At 35.0% G+C, this 25,360-nt stretch overlaps 2 protein-coding genes across 2 annotated transcripts in view; both read left to right on the forward strand.

Moving 5' to 3' along the window:
* The window catches only part of clip3 (CAP-GLY domain containing linker protein 3), a 769,717-nt gene that overhangs the window by 646,032 nt on the left and 98,325 nt on the right, over window positions 1-25,360 (forward strand). The gene's annotated exons all lie outside the window — the stretch shown is intronic.
* On the forward strand, window positions 1,740-24,825 carry gipr (gastric inhibitory polypeptide receptor). Its single transcript, XM_079886025.1, has 14 exons — window positions 1,740-1,988; window positions 12,868-13,027; window positions 13,849-13,945; window positions 14,308-14,415; window positions 14,767-14,888; window positions 16,435-16,541; window positions 16,911-17,064; window positions 18,069-18,228; window positions 18,556-18,616; window positions 18,721-18,790; window positions 20,354-20,442; window positions 21,055-21,193; window positions 21,346-21,387; window positions 22,870-24,825. The coding sequence occupies exons 2-14, from the start codon at window positions 12,971-12,973 to the stop codon at window positions 23,221-23,223; spliced, it is 1,560 nt and encodes a 519-aa protein (XP_079742151.1). The 5' UTR covers window positions 1,740-1,988; window positions 12,868-12,970; the 3' UTR covers window positions 23,224-24,825.

Raw genomic sequence — 25,360 nt, forward strand, 5'->3', positions numbered from 1 at the left:
AAAATGTGGTTCTGAAAACTGAGGTACCTTTACCTCAAATATAAGTTGATTAAAGTGTAATGTTTTGCGGTGGACAGTGTCTCCATCAAACATTGTTCTGTGGAATTGCTGAAACATCTGAGCATAATTATATTTGAATAGTTTTAGGATTTAAAATTAAGTTAATTGTTGAGGCTTAAGTTATATTTTCTCTCCTGTTTTTGAAATGACTTTAGTTTCTGCTTTTAAGTTGGTAAAGTGTCTGCTAAACTGTACTAATGACTATAATGTATTTACGTTGCTAATGTGACTGTAGTTGCAATAGACATTAGGCAAAACTGTAATGGTACATTCACCCCATTGAATAGATTCTATATAGGTTCATTCTACCCATTTTAATTTAGCTATATAACATTATTTAATACAGCCCTTTTTAGATTACATAAGATTTTGGAAGTGTGCACTCACTCTGTCAGGAAGAAACATTTTTTTGTGTTTATGATGTTGAATTTCCCAGGCACATGCAAATTATTTCTCACACCTGTAGATTTGAATGTTCGTAATATACACATAAAATAATGAAAAATATTTCACTGTAAAATTTCATAAATTGAACTAATCGCTTAAGTTCTGGAGCTTCACCTTTTGCATGAAATTGTGATTTAACACTCTGTGAAAGCACCACGTGTCATCAGAGAGAGTATATTAAACAATAGTAGTTTATCTTAAAAGGTAACTTATGATGAATTTTATTGGGAACTATTGATACAGATGTACATTCCATCTTGGCAATATTCATTTGAGTCATACTGGGTTTGGTTAATATCACTCTGCTTCGTAATGTGTTTTAATCTATCGTCTTTACTGGTGCCATTGCTTTGGGTGTGAAAAACAGACAAAATCCCTTGTGGTTAAGGCAGGGTTACAGGTTAGAATGCCAAACCTTCTATACCAAGTGACTCAACTGATGCTGTTTAAAATTAGAAAGTATAATTAAGATGACACGTTCATCCCAAATTCACCAGTAATTGTGCTGTGGATTAAAATGAAAGTGCAGATTTTCAGTTGCTAATGTAAACATAACAAAAACATTTTGCCTGGTGGAAAGGTCATTTGTGATTTACATGAATTCAAAGGCAAAATATTAGGCTAAAATATAGGCTACTCTATTACAAGACTTGTGATCAATTTCTGAGAGACTAAATCAAGTAAATTTGCTTTTATACTCACTGTATTGTTAATGTATTATTTTTTTCAATGCATTATGATAACAGTTGTATTTTAAACATATATTTTTATTGTTGGTTTATATTATGTCAGAAAATAAGAGTTTGTCTCATGTCCAGGGTGTGAATTTGTTTATCATAATTGCTTGGCTTAATACCTGGAATGCTGTTGAATAGTCTGAACAATATGGTTGCTTTTTGTTTTGCAAAAGGCAGAACAAGAATGCTGCTATTGATAGCTGATGATAGATGATGACCCATTTTGGCATGATGAACAAGCAGAAGGCAGAGCCATTGTGAGGAAAGTTTTCTTACAATATAAACATTTCAACACCACAGTGCAATTTTAGACTGTATGTTCTTTATCATGTATAGGCCATATATATTCCTTTTATTGTAATTTCAGCCTTCACACGATTTAAGTCGGTTTAATTTAGCAAAAGCTACCGATTTAGTTCATTCTCATGAATTATGACTTTATTTAGCTCCTGCCCCTTTAAAGAAAAAGAACATCCTTCTGTCTCACTGTGTTTTGTAGGTGACGCGCGTCCACACGTTGTGTTGTGCGCGCGCTCTCATACTGTCTATGCGATGAACGTGTGGAAGCGCAGTTTCATTTCTTCTGACTTTTGACTTCTAGAATGATTCATTTCGCCCTGAAGCCGAGCATCACAACTTTTCTCATTTACTAAGGAAATTGGATTGGCTAACAGCACCATTTCAACACGACCAAAGGAATTCAAAGAACATTTCTTATGATCCAAAAACATGTTTCTCTGAACGGTAGGACGTTGAATATTTAATACTTTGAAATTGTGTTATGTGTGTCTATACCATGTTCTGTAACTATATTCTTAATATGAAGTAGCCTATGGACACTATATATAGCTTATTAAAACGATTCTCTTTTTTTAACCTGCATGAGTGATAAAATATTTTCTCTGCAAATGGGTAAATTGATTATCATGCTGTTGTGCAGGTTCTGACCACGGCGCGCTTTTCATTTGCAAATGAATTTAGGTTGTCAATATGCTTGACTTGACAAGTTACTGTCGGGCTAATTCTGTCTGAGTTGTGGTATTTTAGCAGATTATGAATTATTATTAATCAGATAAGAACTACCATTGCTTGACGTAGCCTATTGGATTAATGTAACCGTGCTCTTATAAGTGTAGGCTATTTTATAACAACAAGGTGCTGTGCCATTAGACGCGGTTGAGGGAGTTTTAACCAAATGGTCATAAATGTAATAGGTGTGATTCAATTGGTTATAATTTGATTTTAGATAGTATTAATCAATTTCATCATCTGTTTTGTTTGGCGTTCAGCCCCCATTAAAGTCTTTTTGAGTTTAAAATCAATTACTGACGTGCAAGTGAAACTAAAGGGGTTGTCTTGAGAAAAGCCCAACGAACATGTCTCAACAGCGGGCAACACGACTCTTCTCGTTCTCTCTCTGACCGGCTCTATATGTTGTCCATAAGGCTTTATATATCAAATGTAGGCTATTTTAATATAAGCTAAATATGTCAGCTGCAAGGAAACGATGCCACTCCAAATTAATGTCTGTGGTAGACTATAAACACTTTCTCAAATTTTCAGTGGTAATATTTATACACAGCAATGGTTTTGGATGAACATAAAACGATGAAGAAGAAGACAGACTTTATTGCAATAAAATGTGCTATTAAAATTAAAAAAATCACACACACACACACACACACACACACACACAAACAAACACTACAAATAACCAGTGCAACTTAAAAATGTAACATCTGAAATCATTTAGTAAAACTTATGTGGCAAATGTTGACTTTGAAGAGCAATGTGGTTTTATCTAAAATGTCTAATGGGTTAATTAAAAAAAATAATGTGTGAATTATTACAAGGGATATGAAATTTAAAAAGTGAATGAATGAAAATGAATTGTACTTTTACAGTTAGTAATTCTTGTGTGCAAATATGAACCCATTTATATTAGCTGAGTTAAAAGGAGATGGCCTTGGCACCGCAGAAGGAGCAGACAAATACACAGTGCTACTGTTTTTCAACACTTTGTCATAATCGTTATAATTAATAGGACTATGTGTGTGTTCATGTGAAAGTTTTCCACTCTAAAGTGAAAGCAGTTAATATGCTCACAGCTCACTCAGTCAAGAGTTCAGTTTCTCAGATTATCATTGATTGTTTTTTCAGATCATGCATACAGTAGGCCTACTTGTGTCTGCCAGCTTTACTTGCTTGCTTTGAGATTTATTTATTGGGATTTCATTTGTATCCATGATTTGGTTTGCAGAATTGTCTGTTTATCATGACGTCACTTGTTCTATTTGATTATTCACCCTGTTTTCAAATCTCCTTCCTTACTAGCAAAGGAATTTATGCTCCTTACTTTTTTCTTGTCTTTAAATGTTTATGTTCACGTTTCTCTCACTGGATACCAGCATCAGTGTTTATTCCGTACAGTGGTGCTATTCTGATCGTCTTGCTTTGTATCTGGATATGCTAGACTGATCCTGAACATACAATAATGTTCCTATACAGCTGTGGGTCTACAGAGGAGGATCTTGCATTTGCATTTACCTAAAATAGATACTAATGAAAGTTGTTATGAGACTGTACATTCTCAGATGATGTTTTGTTTACTCTTGTGCAATACATGTTGTGAGTGGATGTGCAATGCAATGCAGTTTTTCATGGAATAATATTGCATTGGTCTGGATCACTGAGTTTCCACCATATCCTCAATTAGAAATAAGGAACATGCCAGAAATGAATCTGACACATGATTGTTCTGGATCACTGAGTTTCCACCATATCCTCAGTTAGAAATAAGGAACATGCCACAAAAGAATCTGAAACATAATTTTCTCATTTAAAATGAGAGAATTTAATTTGAAATAAAGTAAGGTGAAGTTAACATTTTGTGAGGTGATGTTATATGTTCTTCCTTACAAAGGCAGATAAAGGAGAGAAAAGGAAATTAAAGGGGGGGTGAAATGCTATTTCATGCATACTGAGTTTTTTTACACTGTTAAAAAGTTGGATTCCCATGCTAAACATGGACAAAGTTTCAAAAAATAAATTGTACGTTTGAAGGAGTATTTCTGTGCCAAAAATTGTCCTTCCGGTTTGTCACAAGTTTCGGAAAGTTTTTTTCGAGTATGGGTATGTGTGACGTCAGATGTAACGGAATTTCCTTATATGGGTCCTAAGGGCACTTCTCCGGTAAGATCGCGGCCACGCGCGCACTCGTAGACCAGAGCAAGAGAGCGAAAGCAGTTCGCCATCAAAGCGCCCTGCCTGGCTTTTGGGAAGCCAATGTCACCAAAGAAGTGTGTTTTTGGTTGCCAGGGCAAGACAACCCTGCACAGATTCCCAAAGAACCCGGCGTTAAGGCACCAGTGGATGGAGTTTGTTTTTCCTGAGCATAAACAGAGTTGTGTAGACAGTTTGTTCCCTGCATTTCGACGATGATTGTTTTATAAACAAAGCCCAGATCGACGGATTTGCAGATCGTCTAATGCTTAAGGATCGAGCAGTCACAATGATAAAGGTTCGGTGAGTAAAACTGCTTCTATTGTCTCTGTGTGTTGTTACTAGCTCGGCGCGTTAGCACAGCTTTAGCTTCGCCCACAGGGCCCGCCTCCAGCCGCTCGTTTTTTTCCGGAAAGACTCGGTACAGCCTATCTTTCTTTTATAAATATAATAAAACTAAAGACTTTTTGGAGATATGAAGGATGCAATACTACTCTATAGGTACTCAAGATTAACAGGAGATTGAGTGAAAATGAGCATTTCACCCCCCCCCTTTAAAAAATGTAATTATAAAATATAATATTTTTTATATAATATACTTTAAATATATTTTTATTTGCTTTAGTGTTTGTTTGAGTACTGCGTTTTGCCTTTGTATAGGGCCAAAAACAATCATTTCCAAACTCATTTTTGTTTTGTGCTCCTGAAATTAGTAGTTTGATTTCCTATGATTCAGATTGTAATACTAATCTGAATCATAATAGGAAATCAAACTAATTTCAGGAGCACATAAATTGATGAGTTTGGAAATTATTGTTTTTGGCGTAAAAGTAGAGGCATATAAGGATGGAGGACTTGGACATTTGGGATGTGTCTCAGTGGAGTAACTTAGCCTACTTAATGTACTTATACCAACACACTCTCATGGCAATTCCTTATTATTTTACATTTTGGTAAAATAGTTTGGTGGCGAATTTGTATGAACATTGTTTTTGTAGGATCTGCTTACGTCCCACTGAGGGTTCGGTTTATGAAAAAAAAAAATCAATCGAATACATTTTTACAAATTCAAATGAAACGTAAATTATTGAAGTTTTCTTATAAGATTGGATACGTACTATTTATTGTTTTATAGCAAATAAAGTCAAGTCACTATACTATTATTATATGTATTGCCACAGAACTTTTTTTGTTTTACACTAAATTGAGGAATCTTCAATTGTCCACAAAATAACCTCATACACAATCTTATCTTAAATAATTCTAAAAACGTATTTTTTAAGTTTGATATTCTAAACTATTTGTGGACTTATTGCCAATTCCAGTTTTTAAAACAAAAAACATTTGATTTGAGTCATTCTGAATCACAAAGAACATTACACTAACTGAGGATACATTACAGTCCTGTAGAAATAAATAAACTGATACAGCTAATGGAACCCCCCGCTTTTATCCTTTTTGACCCTTCTAACTTTGGGACTGGTTTTGGGAAAACCATTTTTGATCTTCATAGATGGCTTTGAAAGATGTAGTATAGGAATGTTAAACAAGCTGCTTTTAACAGCTAGAGTGTATGCCATTAAATTCAGTACAAGGAGGTCCTGTGTTTCAGTGCTTTCATAGATCTCCAAATATGCCCATTCTGCATTCCTCAGAGTGGAGAACAACAGTCACCCAACAAACTCAATACAGACCTTTGATGATTTATATCATCAAATGATGAATTATATATCTGGCTTGTTGAACTAAGAAAGCATCATCTAAATTAAACTAGCCAGGGGTCTAAAGCAATGGCTATCATTTCTGTGCTGGTTGAACCATACCAACAAAAGTACCCTTTGCAATCAACTGTGAACTTCACATTATTATGCATTTGTGCACATTAATTGACAGAAATACAATGCGGCACACTCTTGATAGGGTAACCCTTACAAAAAATAAAGTTTATTCAAGTGTGCTGTTAGTATACTTTTAAATGAAAAATTAGCAAGTATAGCCTACTTTTTTCAGTCTACTTTTTATAGTCTACTTTTTATGTACTTAGAAATATACTTAAAGGGATACTTCACCTCTGGAAAGATGAATGTGTATTTAAATTGGGTCATTTATGTAGTAGAAATGTGAAATTATTTTTGAATTTGGAGCCTTCTAGAATGAGAAAAGCCAGAAAATGTATTTTTGGCTCATGTGGATAAAAGACAACTCCCAGAATGCACTTGCTTCGCTGCCCTAGGAGGCCACTCCCAAGCCACGCCTACGGGTTAGAGAGCAGTTACAAAGCTAAGCTACTAGTGAGTCTCCGTGACAAGTCTGCCTGGGTTTTTGAGATCGCACAAAATGTCCCGGATTCGGCTTTTGCGTTCTACAGTTGCCATTCATCATGTTTACTGTGGCGAGCAGGACGAGGCTGAGGGGCGCGGGAGAACGACGCGAGGCCGGTGGCGTGATTACTGATGAGCGACACCTGTGAGACGCACTGGTCTCGTATCTCTCACGGATGAGCGGGTATTTTCTTAGCAATGGTAAAACGCACATCAACCGATCACTTGTTTAGCGTTCATGTAAACACTACATTCAGAATCACCAATCGGAATGAATTCAGTTAGATTGAAACAAAAGGTGCATGTGCATGTAAACAATGAATGGCGACCGCAGAAAGCAAAAGCTGAATCCCGGACATTTTGGACGATCTCGATGGCCGGACATGTCCGGGAAAAAGAGGATGGTAACCCCTACTACTCAGCTTTCTCCTACTACTCAGCTTTCTCCACAGAACAAGAGCCTGCTAGCTTAGCTTCCAAATAAAAGATGGCTGACACTGTTTGTACATTCTGTGAGTGAGATCCCACCCTCTATGGGCGGGTTGAAAACATGCGGGACAGCTCCTACTACTGGCTGTAGTCTCTAGCCTCTGGCCAAAAAATCCTCCTGTGACGCAAAATGACGATTTTTGCGTCATCGGAGGATTTTTTCCAGACAAAAAATACATAAATCTCTCGTCTCAGGGGGATATGAGGGAGGAAAGCATTGTAATTCGAAAATACTACAGGTTTTCTACTGATACAAAGCTTAATGCTAAATCCTGAAGTATCCCTTTAAAATTACACTTAATACTTGATTTATACTGACAAAAAGTTTAAGTATATTTGGCATATACTTGTTCTCAATCTTTTTATCCAGATATACTTAAATGTATAATTAAGTATTCTAAGTATACTTGGCTTGCCTTGTAATTGTGTTTAGTCTTTTGATTCAGTAGCCTATTAAATATGTTTTTTTATAGTTTTACATATTGTCTCATAAAATATTGTTTAAAAATTTTGATTTATAAAGAAAACAGATATGCTCTATCTGAATTTTTGTGTAGTCAACTGGTAGTGTAAATAGGATTTTACTTCAAATCTACGCACCATAGACTGTAAGGCTATGTACATGTAATTCTTTCCTTTGAGCAATACATTTTTTCACTGTTATACCGTAGGGGGCGATATTACGCATCTTCTGGAATCTACGTTACAAAACACAGGTGAAGATGCAGAAACAAGCGATAGAAGCATTGCTTATGCACGTGTAAAGTAACACAATCATCAAACATTAAACAGCATATAAATCAAAACTGCCTAATGTCACACTGAATGAAATGTCGACCTCCTCTGCGCAAGCTTTGATGGTGTTGATGGAAGTGATGTTTGGAATGTGAAATCTTTCTATATATATCTAGGTTTTCATCATCGTTCTGAAACTGATCCAGTCAAAGTCTTTGACAAAAACTATTTTCAAATAGCTTTTTGTTCAAAATGTTGCTTTTTTTATTTTATTTTTAAAGAAACTTACCCACATTCAAGTGTTGATAAAAATGCTAGAATAAAATTTTTTTTGTTGTTGTTTAAAAGCAGATGCTCTGTTATTTCTTTTGATCATGTTCAGATATTCACACAACATATATTTTGGGGGCCATGAAAGTTTTGTGAAAATTATCAAAAATGCTGGCAATGACTGTCTATTTAAAAAATCAAATAAAATTCTTGTGGAGAACTAAAAAATATGCTACAGATATTTAAACAGTATAAGTTCACTTGTATTATAGATGCAGTACAAACAAAAACACGTAGTTGTAAACTAGTTTACACTTAAAGTATACTTAAAAGTGTACTTTTTTAGGCCAATTTAGTCCCACTCAAGTAGTCTATTGAAATAGTACACTTATAAGCTTCTACTTTGATTTGTGTTAGTACACTTGAACTTAAGTACACTTAATAAACTGAACTTAACTATACTTTTTTTAAAAAGGAAGTATGATGTAACCCTTTTAAAATTCATTAAAAGTGTATATTGTTTTGATGACTACATTTTTTTAAAAGTTACATTTTTAGGCTACACTGCCTCAGTGGTTTAACAGCACTCGTCAAATTGACTGAGATGGCCAATCAAATTAAAGAAGGCAGGCCTTACTGTTCACATAAATGTTAAACCACCTACAGTAAAATATAGTGATGCAAACTACTTTTTGATATAATATTTTCGCTGTTTTGTATATCAAAATATGCAAACATGTAGGCTAATAACTGAATGTGACAAGACAAGAAATGTTGCATTTTCAACTTATTAGACATACAAATAAGAGTGAATGTGTGCATATTTTAAAATATAGTATTATTTGTAAATAGTTTCAATTGATTACTTCACAATTACAATTAGACGTAGAACTTCTGTCGTTATCATTTCTTTTCCTTTATGCATCCACACACACATGGTTATGGCCTGTAGACTGTAGGATACGTAGTCCAGTTACCTGGGTAATAAATGATGTCTGGTGCATTCAAGGTCAGATTGCAGGTGGAAGATGAGTTGTGTAAACAAGTAAATAGCCGTCATTAATGTTGCTGCTGCTGCTTTTAAAGTTTACTTGGTGTTGCACTTGCTATTAGTGACACACTGTTAGTGTGTGAAGGTCTCTGAGTGCAGGACTGCCTGAAACATCAGCTAAATTACTCTGAAAAAATCTTTTCAATTTCTGTTTCTCTCAAGCATTAAGAAAAGTGCAGGACTGATCCCAGATTCAGAACCCAGATTCTAAAGTGCATTGACATTTCTCATGTCAGCAAACAATCATTAAAGTTTCCCTACAAAATAGTGGTTACATTAATCATAGTTTTGCATGGACAGACAAAGTCTGGTCCTAATTGAAGCTCATTCTTACTCCTATGAAATAGTTGATGTCACACAAGTTACTTTATGTGCACACTGTAAAGAAAAGAAGAAAAAAAGAAAGATTTAAATTTAAACCGGTAAATTCAACAGCCCTTTCCTGCTGAATTAGCAATTGGTCACACTGCTACTAAAATCTGTTTTGTACTTTTTACATATATTGACATAACACAGGTGGCAAAGAGAAAAAACACATTTTCACAATCAGATTTTCCACAAGAGGTAAATACTGAAATATAGAAGGTGCACAGTTATAGCACGCCACATACACATAAACACAAAACACATAATGGTAACACAATGATAACACAAAAATAATGGGATAAACATTTATTTAAAACAAAATGTAACATAAAACCCTAAAGTACAGTATTAGCTGAACAGATTTTTTTTTAAATAAACATAATTAATAAAAAAATAAAAAACAATTTACAAATGTGAAGTGCCATAAAAGGAATTCTGGGAATGTTTATGTTTTTTCACTGTAAATTATTAAATGATTTCTTCTTTTTACTTTCAAAAGTGGCACATTTAGCATTATTTTACAGTACAATTGCTCAAAATGTAAGGTTAGATCTATTACAGTTTCCTCTGTATGGGAACTTACCGTTAACCAATTAACAGGTTTTTACTGTCGCATTTTTACAGTGTTTTACAGTTAAAATTACAATAATTTTTTACAGTATGGACTCTATGGTGGAATTTTTGCCAATAACATACAAGTAACAGAAATGTTCAAAACAAATGTTTCTGCACAACTGTTTTTTTTAAAGAAATTAATAATTTAATTCAGCAAGGATGAATTGATCAAAAGTGACAGTAAAGATTTTACATTGTTACAAAATAAATGTCATTCTTAAGAAATAATTTATAAATTACATCACAATAATACTGTTTTTACCATATTTTTGATCAAATAAATGCAACCTTGGTGAGCAGACTTTAACCCTCATCCTCTCCTCCCATTCTGTAACAAATCCTTCCCTCGCAGGACAAAATGACCCGAAGCCCTAAAATCATAATTCTTTTGTGTGTCCAGAAAGCTTATATCATTTCATTTGTATATATATTTTTTTTTTTTTTGAAATTTTTTATTATTTTTTATTGTATATATCTTTTAAATTTCTAGATTAGATTTCTCATAGGACTGTTGAGTTTGCTGAAAAAAGTAGGTAATTTGCGCTAGAATCTTTAGAGAGGTTGTATGTGGAAAAACACAGACTTGGCAGATTTGGACAGGATTCAAATCACAAAGTACGTCTGTGAAACAGATTTGGACTAGTCCCGTCCAAATAGGGCTCAAGTGTGTTACAAGTAAATTAATTCAGTTAACTAAATCACTTTATACCTGCTAAACACACTTGTCAAGCTTAACTGGTAGGCGAGTGTTTTCTCCTGTGTCCAGTGTTTTGTGTAATTATATTTTTGGCTGGGGCACAAGTGGATATCCTGGGTTAAGTATACTCTGAATTAATCAAAAGAACTTTTAAGGTGAGGCAATATAAACATTGCAGAATTGGTTTCTGGCCTTCAGAGTAAATTATTGCATACTCTTTCTAAGAGTCATGGAGCACACCCCATTTAGAAATTACTTATTTGTTTAAAAATGTGCCCAGATCATGGTAACATGACAACACAATTATTACATAAATAAAGGCTGATGAGATCTGCTGACGATACTTTAATGAGGTGTTGACTCGAACATCTAGTCCTGGTCATAAGACAACAGGGGAAAACAATGCTAAATGCAGTTAAGATAAAATCCAACTATTTACTAAAATAGGCAACAGCATTTAAAAGGGCGGAGAAAAGACTTCCTGCATGTTTTGTTGTTGATATTACTGTATTTTGACACAAATTGTTAGAGAAATGGTTACAAACATGGTTAAATATGGATTGTGTCAAAATATTTGCAATAAATTGTTCTCTGTTCTATTCTGTAACATTTGTTCTATTCAGTTTATTTCATGCAAATAGTTTTGTAAAAAATAATTAAATAAAATGAAATATTTGATTAGTTTTTTTTTTAATAACAAAATCAGTTGAAAACTACTGCTTCAGTGTACCACTATTTAGGGAAACTTTTTAAAGAAAATATTACCATTTTCCATGTTTATGTAATGAACTAAACTAATTATATAATCATAATTATCAGCTCAAGCATTAAGACTCTACAGACTGCACTCAAGGTCAAAGTTGTCCCCTTTTTGTTGAATTATTGAAATTACAGGTGAAGTTCAAGGGAAAGAGATGGTGTAAACTGTTTCTATTCCCCTAGCAATGTGATTAGAGTGACTACATGGACGTCCTCTTCCGGAATTTCCTTCTCTAAGTCCTCCATGTGTGTTGTGTTTATACCCTCAGCACTTTCCAGCCTGTTTAGCACAAAAACAACTAAATTATTCAACACCTACTTGATCATACATGATTTAGCAGGACACTCATTTATTTACACATCATCTCGATTAAGCATACTGTTTCCTCCTTTCGGGCACGCTTGAAGAGACTTCAGTCAAGTGTTCTTTTGGAGATCAAATGACCTTCCTCCTCGAACCATTATCGATTTAAGTTGAGATTTAGCAACAGCGTCTGGATTAAATTGACTGCTGAAGGGCAACCTACTCAGTCAACCAATTCTGACTAAACTTAAATGGTTATTTTAATCTTTTATGCATTTTTTATAGTTTGTTTCTGTATTTAATTCTGTTTCTGCAGACATATTTTAGTTGGGATGGTCTAATAAACGGATAATTATTAATAATAAATTTTATACTATTTTCAAGTTCTATACTAATTCTATAAATTTAAATAACTAAAATATGTACAAATACATATAATGTTCATATTTATATTGAGATTTGTACAAGATTACATTTAACAGTGTTTTAATTATTAAAATTATGTATTCATGTATTTAATTAATTTTAATAGGCAGATTTCTGTTTCTGTATAATGACTGTAAATTTGTATAAAGACTGGAGTACATACAGTATATGTAGATGTGAGGGGAAGGAAAGAATCGAGCAGTATTCAGGTTGAAGTTAAAGTAGGTTTTACTTTCCTAAAGTAGGAGTACTTTCATGTGTTAAGGATTTAATAAGACCACATAAAGTATAGACAGACAGAGATTGGAAGTTCAAGAGCTTGAAGCCATCTGGTTATTAATTCTCTGCTAAATGTTTCGGTCCTGAAGGGCGCAGCTGGTGGCGTACAGGTCTGAAAGAATGGCCTGCTCTGGTTCTGGTTGGATGAGGGCCCAGCTCTAAGATGTCTGGACCCTGGTACCTGTTTCAGTGATGAAGAGCACCTCCACCATCTTCCTCCTCACTCTGTCCATCTTGTGCAGAGCTGAGGTATTGATCAACATATACATTTTGCAGCAAAAACTAATAGCTTGTTGCCAACTCTCAGCATTTCTAAATGTTCATTTTGAAGGAATAGTTCCTAAAAATCCATTAATACAAGTGTGTGTTTTCCATAAAGCTCTCATATGGCCTGCAATACTATAGGCCTACTTATATTACTTTTAGGCTGTGTGTCCACCAAAGTATTTTTAGCCAGCTGCTCGATTGCGCTATGGAAAATCCGCAGAAATGTTACTAGTTTCTGATTTCGCAGATAGTTTGTTTCTGAATATAAAAATGTTGACACAATGTAAAGTACTTGCTCTGTCGCTTGATTTGGATGAAGATATGGCTGAACCACATAGCAAGAGAGGGCGGTTGATCAGTGTGGTGTTTGTCCTGCCCTTCCATTGTGATTGAATGGCTGGGTAAAAAGTGACAGTGATGAGCGCTGCGTTTTACCCAGTGTTTAACATTTTTCAACTCTCGGCAACCAGACGAAAAAAAAGCCAAGCGGTCAGCATGAAATAGACGCTCAGCGCTTTGTCACGCTGCTGTCGTTTTCAAACATGGGGCGCTCTCATTGAAAAATCTTTGGTGGACACATGGCCTTATAGTGCTTTTGTGTACTTTTTTGTACCATTTTTTTTTTTTGTACATTTTTCTGTTCATTTTAATTGCAAGGCAAAAAACATGGAAAACTGTCAGAATTTCTTGCATGCAGCGTTGTGGACAATAAGACCAGAAACATGTATTAAGACAGTAAATAAGGCCAATTTTGATTTAGTTTTAAGAAAGTTGCAACCTCATGGTGTCATGTGTTATTTCAGAGTGTGAGTGGGAAGACGGTGAAGGACACAGTGCAGGAATGGAACAGGTATCGGAACGAATGCATCTTGAAGATAAGCTCACAACCCGCACCTTCGGGTAGGCATTAGCTCTTCCCGTGTGTGTGTGTGTGTGTGTGTGTGTGTGTGTGTGTGTGTGTGTGTGTGTGCGTTTCTGTATCAACATTGGAAAACAGCTAGTTGAGATTTATTATGTATATAAAGAGAAGTAAACACACAGACACACACTAACCACTCTAAATGTTTGTCGTGAATATTTCTTGCCATATAAATGTTGCTTGCATAAGGAGTGTCAATGAGGATCATTTTAGTTATACTTCTAACATGGAATGCAACAATTAGATATACAATATATGAAATAAGCTCTGGCAGGAGTATATAAAGTTATTAAACCTCTCTGGAACACCTTTATATTCACATTAACTCTATTTTCTCCATTAGGTTTGTTTTGCAAAAGCATGTTTGATATGTACGCTTGTTGGACAGATGGAGTTCCCAACACAACGGTGAAAGTGCCGTGCCCCTGGTATCTGCCTTGGTATGATCAAGGTACCACTGCCAATAATAGTGCCTGTTGGCATAGAAAAAAATAAAATATAATTGCTTCATAAATGTCATGCAATTCACCATATTCATTTTAAAAAGAGGATCTTAAAGCTTACTATTTGTTTGTGAAAATATTATTTTTATTGTTTATCTTAAACTCATTTTATCTTCTGCCAGGTAAAAATCATAAGACAGATTTAGAACATACTAACATAAGAATGAGTGACTACCATAAATTATGCTGTTGGTTGTCATTTCCATGCACTCAATCAATAAAAAAGGTTCATAGAAGACTCCAATACTAGACATGTTTGGAGTAAAAGAAGACCTGTTATGCATTACTGTCCTCTTTAGTGCGTAATGGGTTTGTGTCACGGGAATGTGGTCCAGATGGCCAGTGGCTCACTGTCAACCACAGCCGTACATGGAGAGACCACTCACAATGCAATGCAGATGGCAGCCAGCAGATAGCACAGGTAAAGAGACATGTATATCACCTAAAATGAATTTACATGTATACGGTTGTGGTTTTGCCAGTTTTGATTATATTTACCAGGGGTGCCATTAATTCTGAACACAACTGTATAGGGTTTGTGAGTGGTCCTGAGGTTTTTAGCAGATTGCATTTTCCTTCTATGTAATGTTTCCGTAAGAAAAACATTTTTTCTTCTGCTCACCAAGGCTGCATTTATTTGATAAAAAAACAGTAATATTGTTAAATATAATTTAAACTATTTAAAATAACTGTTGTCTATTTTAATATATTTTAAAATGTCAGTTTATTCCTGTGATGGCAAAGCTGAATTTTCCAGTCTTTATCAATTTTCTCCAGTCTTCACATGACCCTTCAGAAATCATCAATATGCTGATTTGTTGCTCAAGAAACATTTCTTATCATTATCAATGTTGAAAGCAGTTGTGTTTTTTCAGGATTCTTTTCTGAATAGAAAATTCAAAGTCATTTATTTGAAATCAAAAATTGTATTACTTTTAAATCAATTTAATGCATCCTTGCTGAATACATGTTTTTGTTGAAAACAAATTTCCTTCATAAACAATTCTGACCCCAAACTTTTAAATGGATATGCCCTATGGGTGAGATAATTAAAATGTTCGAATATAGAAGTATATGGCTTCCCTAATATATGCTTTATATTATTCATTTTATATATATTTTTTTAAATCATTTTGATAAAGTTAAAATCTTGTTGAACTTGGTTAAAGAAAAATATCTGCAGATCAGGAAATAAATAGGCATAATCAGTCAAATAAATCATGTAATTATTTAAATGATCCTGGACCAATTAAATTAGTCTTGTGGCTTTGTTGAATGCGAGTTGCATTTCAGTAAATTCCACTTACTGTCATCCAAGTTCAAATTCCAATTTAACTTCCTGTGGTGCCAGTTGATTAAAATTCCAATTCATGAATTGAAAGGGAGTCAATTCTTAAATTCCGCCATGCTGACAGCCATTGAAAGCCGCCTCAGGCAGAGAGTAATGACATCTTTATTTTCATGGATCTCACTAGCGAGTACATGTTGTTGTTCAAAACGACTGAGCTCTCAGTGAAAAAGCTCTCAGTGAAAGAAACCAGTTTGATTTGTGGTGTATGGGGAATTTATGTAAAATAGGAAACTCTCTGTGTGAATTGTTATGCGGTTCTGTAATTTCATGAACCAAAGCACTTGGAAAGCAGTTCCACTAGTGTCATTTGCAGAGCTCTGCTCTCATTTCTTACTGGCGAAGGAGACTTTATCTCCTGCTCGCAGAGTTATTTTCCAGAGTTATTGGCTATTACTCGCTAGTGTGATTCATGAATATAAAGATGTCATTACACTCTGCCTAAGGCAGCTTTCAGTAGTTGTCAGTATGGCAGAGTTAGAAAAATGTCTGAATTTCTCTGAAGCTTTGCCTTCATATCCCACACGAGACATTTGAGAAGGTTTTTCTTTCAGAATAGTCGCATGAATTAAATTGCCTTATGTCTGTGTAGTGCTATTCTTTCACGCTGTCTTCACAGGAGAATCAGATGATGATCCTGGCCTATTTCAGGGTGATGTACACAGTTGGTTACTCTCTGTCCCTGACCAGCCTGTCTTTAGCCCTCGTCATACTTCTCATATTCAGGTGAGTGACCGCTTTCCTCCAGAAAAGTGAGCAGAACATGGCATGCAGAAGAAGAAAAAAAACAAAAAACCAATATAAAGCTGTTGGCCTAATTCATCATCCTGCAATATGATGAATAAAAAGACATAAAAGCAAGAGCCTTAATGTAAACATGTTGCGTGCTGTTCGCCCAATGACACTGACACTCCAAAAAAGAACGTTAATCCAGGAATCAAGAATTTACAGTGTGAAACATCAGTTTATGAGTACCTAGGATTAATGATCAGTCTGAAAAGTGAAGCAAGATCTGTTCACCCAGGGTTTATACTGACCCAGGGTTAAGTATTTCAAGTGTGAAAAGCCATAATGTGTTTGTGTGTAATATTGCAGGAAGCTGCGTTGCACACGTAATTACATCCACACCAACCTGTTTGCCTCATTTATCCTGCGAGCTGTGTCCATCCTCACGAGAGACGCGCTTCTCATGAAAGACGCTCCAGAGTTCAGGGACAACAAAGATGTTTCAATCGTTCTGAGTGAAGAGGTAAGCAGAAATACAGTACTGACTCAATTACATTACAGTAATTACACGCTGCAAAACAGTTGCTGTTCTGGAATGAGGAGGCAAAGTCCTCAGTATTTTTTAATCAAATGTAAATTCATGTTATAGTTACACTTAATGTTTTGCATTGTAAATAAACATTGCTTATACTATTCTATTTTGTATTTTTATATTAACATTGTAATTAATGTTCTATTTATTAAACGTATAAATCTAATTAAGTTAGTGTTTTTTAAGCATCTTTAAATTTATCACAAAATAAAACTAAATAAGTTTAGATAAATTTCAGATTTCATGTCTGTTTTATTTTTTTTATAGTCTTTTAATAAACTTATTATTGTATCATCAGTCATCAAAATACTGATCATCAAAGATCAATAAACACTGGCCACAGTCAGAGATGTAGCCTACCAAGGGTTTCCACCAAGCTGATTGCTCACTAAAAAAATTAAAGATCATGTTATCATGTCATTTTAAGTTTGTTTTTGATGTGTTGTAAAGCGAGATATCCATGTATTAGGGTTGTATACTTATAATCAGGCTTCCCATTAACACCATTATTTAACTGTCCAGACCTATTTATGAATCCAGATTGTATAGTATGAACATGGTAATAGGCCAATCAAAGCACAATGGAAGCACTGTCTCCTCTCACATGACTTTTTCCCCATTCATTTTCAGTTAAACTCACCAAACCCATGGCTCACTTTAGGGGGGTCTGTTAAAAGTCATTGAGCTGAGGGGAACCAAGAAAGACGTTGCATCCCGCTGTAACTTTAACCGCTGGTGCCATTGTTGGACAGTGTCATTTTAGAAAAAATTGTGATTTATACACTTTTTAATTTCATATTTTGTAATATTTGGATTGTTTTATCTTTGTACTGTGGATTTATTTTCATCCAATTTTGCCTCTGAGGAAACACTCCTTCTACAAAATTATTAAAGTACATTTTTTGATCCAGTAAACCCACATTAAACTCCCACAGGTGATGTCAGGCTGCCGTGTGGCTCAGGTCCTGATGCAGTATTGTGTTGGGGCCAACTACTATTGGCTACTGGTAGAAGGTCTATATCTTCACAACCTGCTGGTGCTGATGGTCTTCTCAGAGAACAGTTACTTCTGTGTGTACCTCTTCATCGGCTGGGGTGTGTAACAAACTCATTCTACTCTTTTTGTGGAACAATTGTCATGAAAATAAGTGGAATACATTTAATACATTTATAAAACCCATTTATAAAAACATTAAATATATATATATATATATATATATATATATATATATATATATACTGTATATATACTGTATATATATATATATATATATAATTTGAATGCATACATTTCCATACATGGAATGAGTTTGAACAATTACCACAATTAAATCAAAAACATTTTTTTTTAAAGAAAGTACAAATTAAATGCTAATGTAGATGTACAAATGTGAGGCAGGTGTCTTGCTTGTTTTCTGACAGGAACGCCTGTGCTCTTTGTGGTGCCTTGGATAGTTGTTCGTTACTTGTATGAGAACACTAGGTAAGATGTGCCAGAAGTCTTGATGCAACAGCTTGCTTTCATTTGGTTAAAGATTAAGAGCAACTTTGGTTAAGCATTACAAATGTCCCTACACATTTCTCAAGGTGCTGGGAGATCAACGAAAATATGGCATATTGGTGGATCATCCGAACGCCAATCCTTTTGGCAATTTTAGTGAGTTTTCCTCCATATTTATCTCATTTTGTCTAAAATTTGAATTTGTTCTCTGATTGTATTTATAGTCATTCACATATGCTTACAGTATATGTGCTTACAGATCTTTTATTTCTACTGAATACTGGAAATTTCCCAATTCCGACCTGTGTTCCAGATAACTCAGAACTTGAAATTTTCAACTATTGGAACATTGCATTACTTTCTACCATCTTGGAAATGACAACAAATGGTGCTTCTCATCATAGTCAGGGCTGAAAGATCTGCTGCGTCTTTACTAGTAGGATTTCTGACCTATGTTCCAGTGGTTATTTTTGTGTGGGAGGTGAGAGAATTCCAAGTTCTGAGTCATCTGGGGCCGGTTGTACCAGCTATGCATAAGTTGTAGCAGACAACTTGACGTAAATGGTCACTGTTACAACTTGCGCACTTATTAACCTAAATATTTTTGTGTTCCACCATTGCACCAACTCAGTTAAAGCATAGCTCTACGTATTAACTAAATATTTACGGAAGTCTCCCATCGGGAGTAATGGTCAGAATAAAATAGCAGACTGACTGAACTGCATCAAAAAAGCTTTTATTTTACCCAACAGACTTCAATTCTTTAGACATATACTGTATGATAATGCTGACATTTACACATACTTATATTTAAGAGAGAGAACATTATGTGCAGATTACTTTGTTAGAGGCTCTTCAACAAGAACCTGTCCTAATGCTCTCCTCTATATGCATCGGCCCATGTTGTGCATTTAAAATAATATAATGTCATGAATGTAATTTTCAAATTTCAAATTCAGTTTCTGAATGTTATTTACATATAAAAAAATATTATTATTCATAATGTTATTCACAACTTGCGTATTTGAAGGCTGCTATTGGATCATTGAGGGTAAATGTCACATTATGTGACTACGCATTACTTTATGGAGAGCTTACGACCTATTAGCTTATAAACAAATGGTGCAACCGAATAGAGTACAGAGTTAGTTACAAACTAGCTAGTTAATAAGCCTCTAGTGTGGACTTTACGTTCCAATTTAAGAACGAATTTACGAATGGCTGTTGCAACACTACCCTGGAATACACCATATGAATAACCAGTTAAATAGCCAGTCACTCTTGCATTATACATGGATGACTCATTAGTCTAGAGCAGTGGTTCCCAAACCTGTCCTGAAGGACCCCCAACACTGCTCGTTTTTTTTGTCTCCCTAATCAAACACACCATATTCAACTCATCAGCTCATTAACCCATGTGATAATGAGCTGATGAGTTGAATCAGGTGTGTTTGATTAGGGAGACAAAGAAAACGTGCCATGTTGGGGGTCCTTCAGGACAGGTTTGGGAACCACTGGTCTAGAGCACTCTTGAGATTGTGTTGAGGAAATGTTTTTCTGCACTCCGAAATTATTGTGGCTTGGTTTGAATGGATCCGTCACACTCAGTTGGGATAATTTATGCAGTTTTCTGCATTCTCCAGAATGAGAAGTTTTGTGTGCCTTTACATTGAGCATTCCACATGTAATTATTTATATATAAATAATCATATTTTGCAGGTGAACTTTTTCATATTTATAAGGATTATTCAGATCCTCATCTCCAAATTAAAAGCACATCAGATGAGATATACAGATTATAAATTTAGGTAAGAATTTGTCTTGTTATTTCAAATTATTTTCACAAATTAATTTATGTTCATCAGTATCTGTTAGTCTGTTTTTTGTTTGTTTTTTGCTCAAATTTGCTGTTTAAAACAACCTGATCTGTTGGTTTTTCCTTGTAGCCGGCATTTCTGTTATGTAACTGGAACTGTGTCACATAAAGTGCCTTAGCAAGCTTTTGATGTTTCAACCATTTTGAAGAATGTTTCATCCTCTTCTTCAAATGTCAGCCTTGATGGCAGCATATTTTTAGGGAGCTGTTCTTTTCCCAGCAGAGAATGTATTTCTAGCCTTTAAGCTTAAATCCTGCTTATCCATAGTGGAATAAAACGTGTATTGAAATATAACAAGCATATGTATTGGTAATAATGATGGAGGCTTATTAGAATCTTAATTCACCCACAGTGCCTCACTATTGTCAATTTATGAAATCTCTCTTCAAACATTTATAAAACCTAAAAGGTTTTGATTTTTTTTTTTTTTTAATCTGAAACAATGTGATCACAACAAAAAAAGAAAAGTTGATGGCATTTTGAAGCGAGGTGGGCCGGATTGTGTTTTTGAATAATCTGCGTCTACTATTCTTGGTCCCTCAGGTTAGCCAAGTCCACGCTGACCCTCATTCCCCTGTTAGGGATTCATGAGGTGGTGTTTGCTGTGATGACAGAGGAACAGACTGAGGGCGTACTTCGCAATGTCAACCTGTTCTTTGAACTCTTCTTCAATTCCTTTCAGGTACAACTAAGGGGATCAAGCGAGACAGACCGTGTCACAACATGGCCTAGATCATCGTGTACTTACTTTTTTGTTTTCCATGCACTATTTTAATGTAGTGTATATCCTTACAGTTAATGCATTTTGACACATTTGTTGCTGTTGCCCCACAGGGTTTTCTGGTGGCCATACTATACTGCTTTGTCAATAAAGAGGTATATATTTTTTCTATACTGTACAGTGTCATATTTTTAATGTATACTCGATGTATTTAAAGGGGTCATATAATGCCATTTTTGTACAAGCTAATATGATTCTTTAGGGTCTAAATTAAAAGTTTGTAATATACTTTAATTAAAAATTCTCATTAGTATTGTAAGAAAACACTAATTTTACCTGGTCAAAAACAGCTGTTTTCAGCACGCCATTTAAGTGCATGTGTCTTTAAATGATAATGAGCTTTGCTCACCCCGCCCCTCTGTTCTGTGCATACACCGGTTGTAACACAATAACATAATAACCATAACGTGTTGATCATTATAAATGTGGGATTATGAATTTTATTGAGAACGTTGTACATAGAAAACATGCCGTAATGTACACTGAGTGTAAACAGCCGCATTCATCGTGAAGCGTGCTAGCGATTTGCAAAGATTAATATAAAGATTAATATAAAGGTTAATAAAACGTTGCACTCACTTCTTCTTCTGGAGGTGCAGCAGGAACACGAATAGTTGGTACCGATCCTTTTTTCAGGAGCAGCTTCTTAGCAAAACCAGCTTTATACTGATCTCGTTTGTAAAGCAGTCTGGTGTGTGAAATGATTCGCGCAAACATGAAAGCATTGATGCTGATCGTGGGGAATATTCCCTTTGAGAACAAAACTCAGCCACTGCGTCTTCAGTGGTTTGGATTTAGGAACATTAAAATGATGCTGTGTTCCTTATTACACCCAAGAACAGAACACCACAATCGCTTAGACGCCATTCTGCTCATAGACAGTGCTCCAGCGTATCAACAATGATGCGCGGACTATGATTGACAGCTCGCTCACGAGCGAGGGCGGGTCTGTGTTGAAAGACAATCGTGGGAGGGGCGTCCGACCGTGTGACGTCACAAGGTCGAACGGCTTGATTTGAGAGAGGGGAAAACATATAAGAGGATTACAAAAAAAAAAACACTGGATGGATTTTTATCATTTTATGATGGTTGTGTACAGGCACTGCCAACACACACTTCAGTACAATCAACTTGTAAAAGTGCATGTACCATTATATGACCCCTTTAAATAAAATTAACTAAAAAACTGTATAATTAGTGGTATTTTATTATCATTGAATATGCTATTATAGTTTGTTAATTAGATTTTATTTTTATATATTATGTTTTCAATTTAATTTTTACATTTTAGTAATTTTTGTTTTTTGTCATTTTTATTAATTGTTTTTTATTGTTCTATGTCTATAACATTTTAATTTTACAAAATGTATTTTAGTACTTCAGCTAAATGAAAATTATGAATGCTCAAATAGCTGAAATAATTGTATCATTTTTTATCTAATTTTATCATTTTTATTTAAGTTAATGTTTTAAATTTAAAAAATGTTAATTTTTTTTGTTAACGATAATAACCCTGCTATCCTATGCTATATATATTCACATAACTGCTATTTTACCTATCATGTCTTTGATTTCAGGTACAGTCAGAAATCAAAAAGAAATGGCAGCGATGGAGATTGGGAATAAGCATTTTGGATGACCAGCGTAATACAGGTAGCAACACACAGCAGGGAGGTGCCAGTCCTGTGTGCCACCATGACCCAGCCTGCTCTCCAGAGTGCCCTCTGGACAGTGGCTGCCAACTGTGCTCAGACCCAACACCAACAGACGCCCACCTGAATGTTCAACAACACTACCATCCTGGAGCAAAGAAAGGCAAGGCGTACTGCTACATCTCTGCCCGAAAACAGGTTCTGAACGGGTTGGATGTGCCAGCGTTACCCCAGTGTGCCGCAGAGGGCACAACCATGTTTTCCGAGAGCTACTGCTGAATGATGTGGACTTTGCTGGCCATTGATTGGACAAACAAGCTGGATATCACAGAGTGTCTTGGAATAAGAGATCTCATTGTTTTTGAACTATAAAAAGGATATTCCTACATCACATTTCTCACATTACACCAGACAGATTGTTTTTGTTTTTCTCTTTCTCATTTGATATTTACCACTATACCTCAATTTGGACACAAGATTAATTCTGTTATGCGCCAAAACATTCTGTTATGGTTTGATGTTTGTTATCTAATGCAGTCAATTTTATGTGCAGGTTAAATACTTTTGGGGGAGACTGTATACATACAGAATAAGGACCAATGATAAAGTTAATAAAACTTATAAAATGTCCATAAATAACAAATTAGCACTAGCATTATGTCTAAAGCACATCCTCACCCTGATATGATAAGTGCCTCTGGAGGCATTAAATGTCTAACATGGAGGTTTTGTATGGCTCTTGTGTAACCCGCTCAACCAGAATGGTGCACTCTCTTAAACAGCAGGAAATCTAATTCCTTTTTTATGTTTCTGCATTCCACTCGATGGCTTAATCCCTTTTCATTCAGTGCCATGACAGAACCCAACTGTGAACTGTATGTCTAAAAGAATATTAGAGGGTAATTTAGTTATTAGGTAACAGAAACAACACTATCAAACATGGAAACAGATTGTTCCCAAAACTTTATGAAGGATTATTACATCAGTGTATCCCCTCTTTTTTTGAACCACTCACGAGTACTGAGATCTATTCTTACATTGTGTACGCTTTCACTTCACTGGACACATTCTTTTTCTGTTATTATGAATGGAAGAGTTCAATAATAATAGTGATATCTACGTATGTTGTACCTGAGCTTTCACTGTGGTTTAGGCAATTTATTATGTAATTTCTAAATGTCATGCATCAAGCGGAGGCTGTTATTCTGTTGTTTTCACATTGAGGTTATTCCCCGGATTCATTGACACCTAAAGCCACCTAGTGGACGTAGAGAGAACTACACAGATGTGTTGTAGAGTTACGTTCGTCCCCCGAGGACATTTCTTACCATCTTGTCAGTGCTGAATAATATTAACCGAGTGCAAAGAGTTTGTGGTCAGGCATGAATTTGTCAAAATATAAGATGTCTTTGTTGTAGTCTCCGGTACAGTTTGTCTAGTTCTGATGAAGCCACTGTAAACCGTTAATAGTTAGGCTATTTATCATACATCTATCACCTTTTATTTTTGTCCAGCAATCATACAGATTGCAGAATAACTGGCCGTTAACACAGAACAGCTTTTATTTTACGCTTAAAATCGCGAGATGCAGGGCACTGAAATAAAAAAAAAAGTAAAAACAATAATAAGACCATCTCTGGTTAAACTTCTTTTAGCGTTTTAAAAACACGGCGCACAAGTCAAAAAGTACAACTGAAGACCTCCGATGCAAAAGCCTCTAAAAGCCACCTCTGTCAAAAATGAGATAATAGGCTAATATTGAGTGAATGCTCTCCGCACATATAGCCTATAGGCCTACTCATCAAATACTTTCAACTTCAAACTCACTAATCCCAACCTCAGTCCAATGCCGGTAGGCCTAGGGAGAAACCTAGGAGCCTGGTAAAAATGTTAATATTAAATAAAAAAAACTTTAGACGGACTTAGAGGCTTTTGGCATCTTGGTATTCCTCACCTGTAGCCTACTGTATTTTGTTTCAATAATATCACTTCAATAATATGTATTAATATAACTTTAATATTTTGTATTCCAAGGGCATTTTCATGTACTAGACTATTTATCTCTAAATTAGGCACCATTACTATATATTATAAAATAATACATATTTAATAGTTTTAAAAAAAATGCGTTTTCAAATTGGCACTCTAGGGGTTAAAAAACAAAACTTCATTAATTTTAAAGAAAGAATATTGTTTTGGTTGCACTCTGCTTGACTACTGCTCTATGGCGGAAAAATCAGTGACAAAGTCAGTTGTGATTGGACGCCTGTCCAATGACCCATAATTCACTTGACTTCAGACATGATATTTGTTTTATTTATTTATATTAATGTGTAATGTGATTTAATGCATTGGTAATATAGAATAGATTCTTAGATACTTTATTAACAGAAAGTCATGCTAGTAATTGCATTGT

Source organism: Squalius cephalus (assembly GCF_949319135.1).
Source record: "Squalius cephalus genome assembly, chromosome: 11".
NCBI classification, from domain to species: domain Eukaryota; kingdom Metazoa; phylum Chordata; class Actinopteri; order Cypriniformes; family Leuciscidae; genus Squalius; species Squalius cephalus.

Coding starts and splice junctions, on each gene's coding strand:
- gipr (XM_079886025.1), top strand. CDS start 12,971: ATGAAGAGCACCTCCACCATCTTCCTCCTCACTCTGTCCATCTTGTGC. Junction 20,443..21,054: donor TATACAGATTATAAATTTAG/GTAAGAATTTGT, acceptor TTGGTCCCTCAG/GTTAGCCAAGTCCACGCTGA. Junction 21,388..22,869: donor ACTGCTTTGTCAATAAAGAG/GTATATATTTTT, acceptor CTTTGATTTCAG/GTACAGTCAGAAATCAAAAA.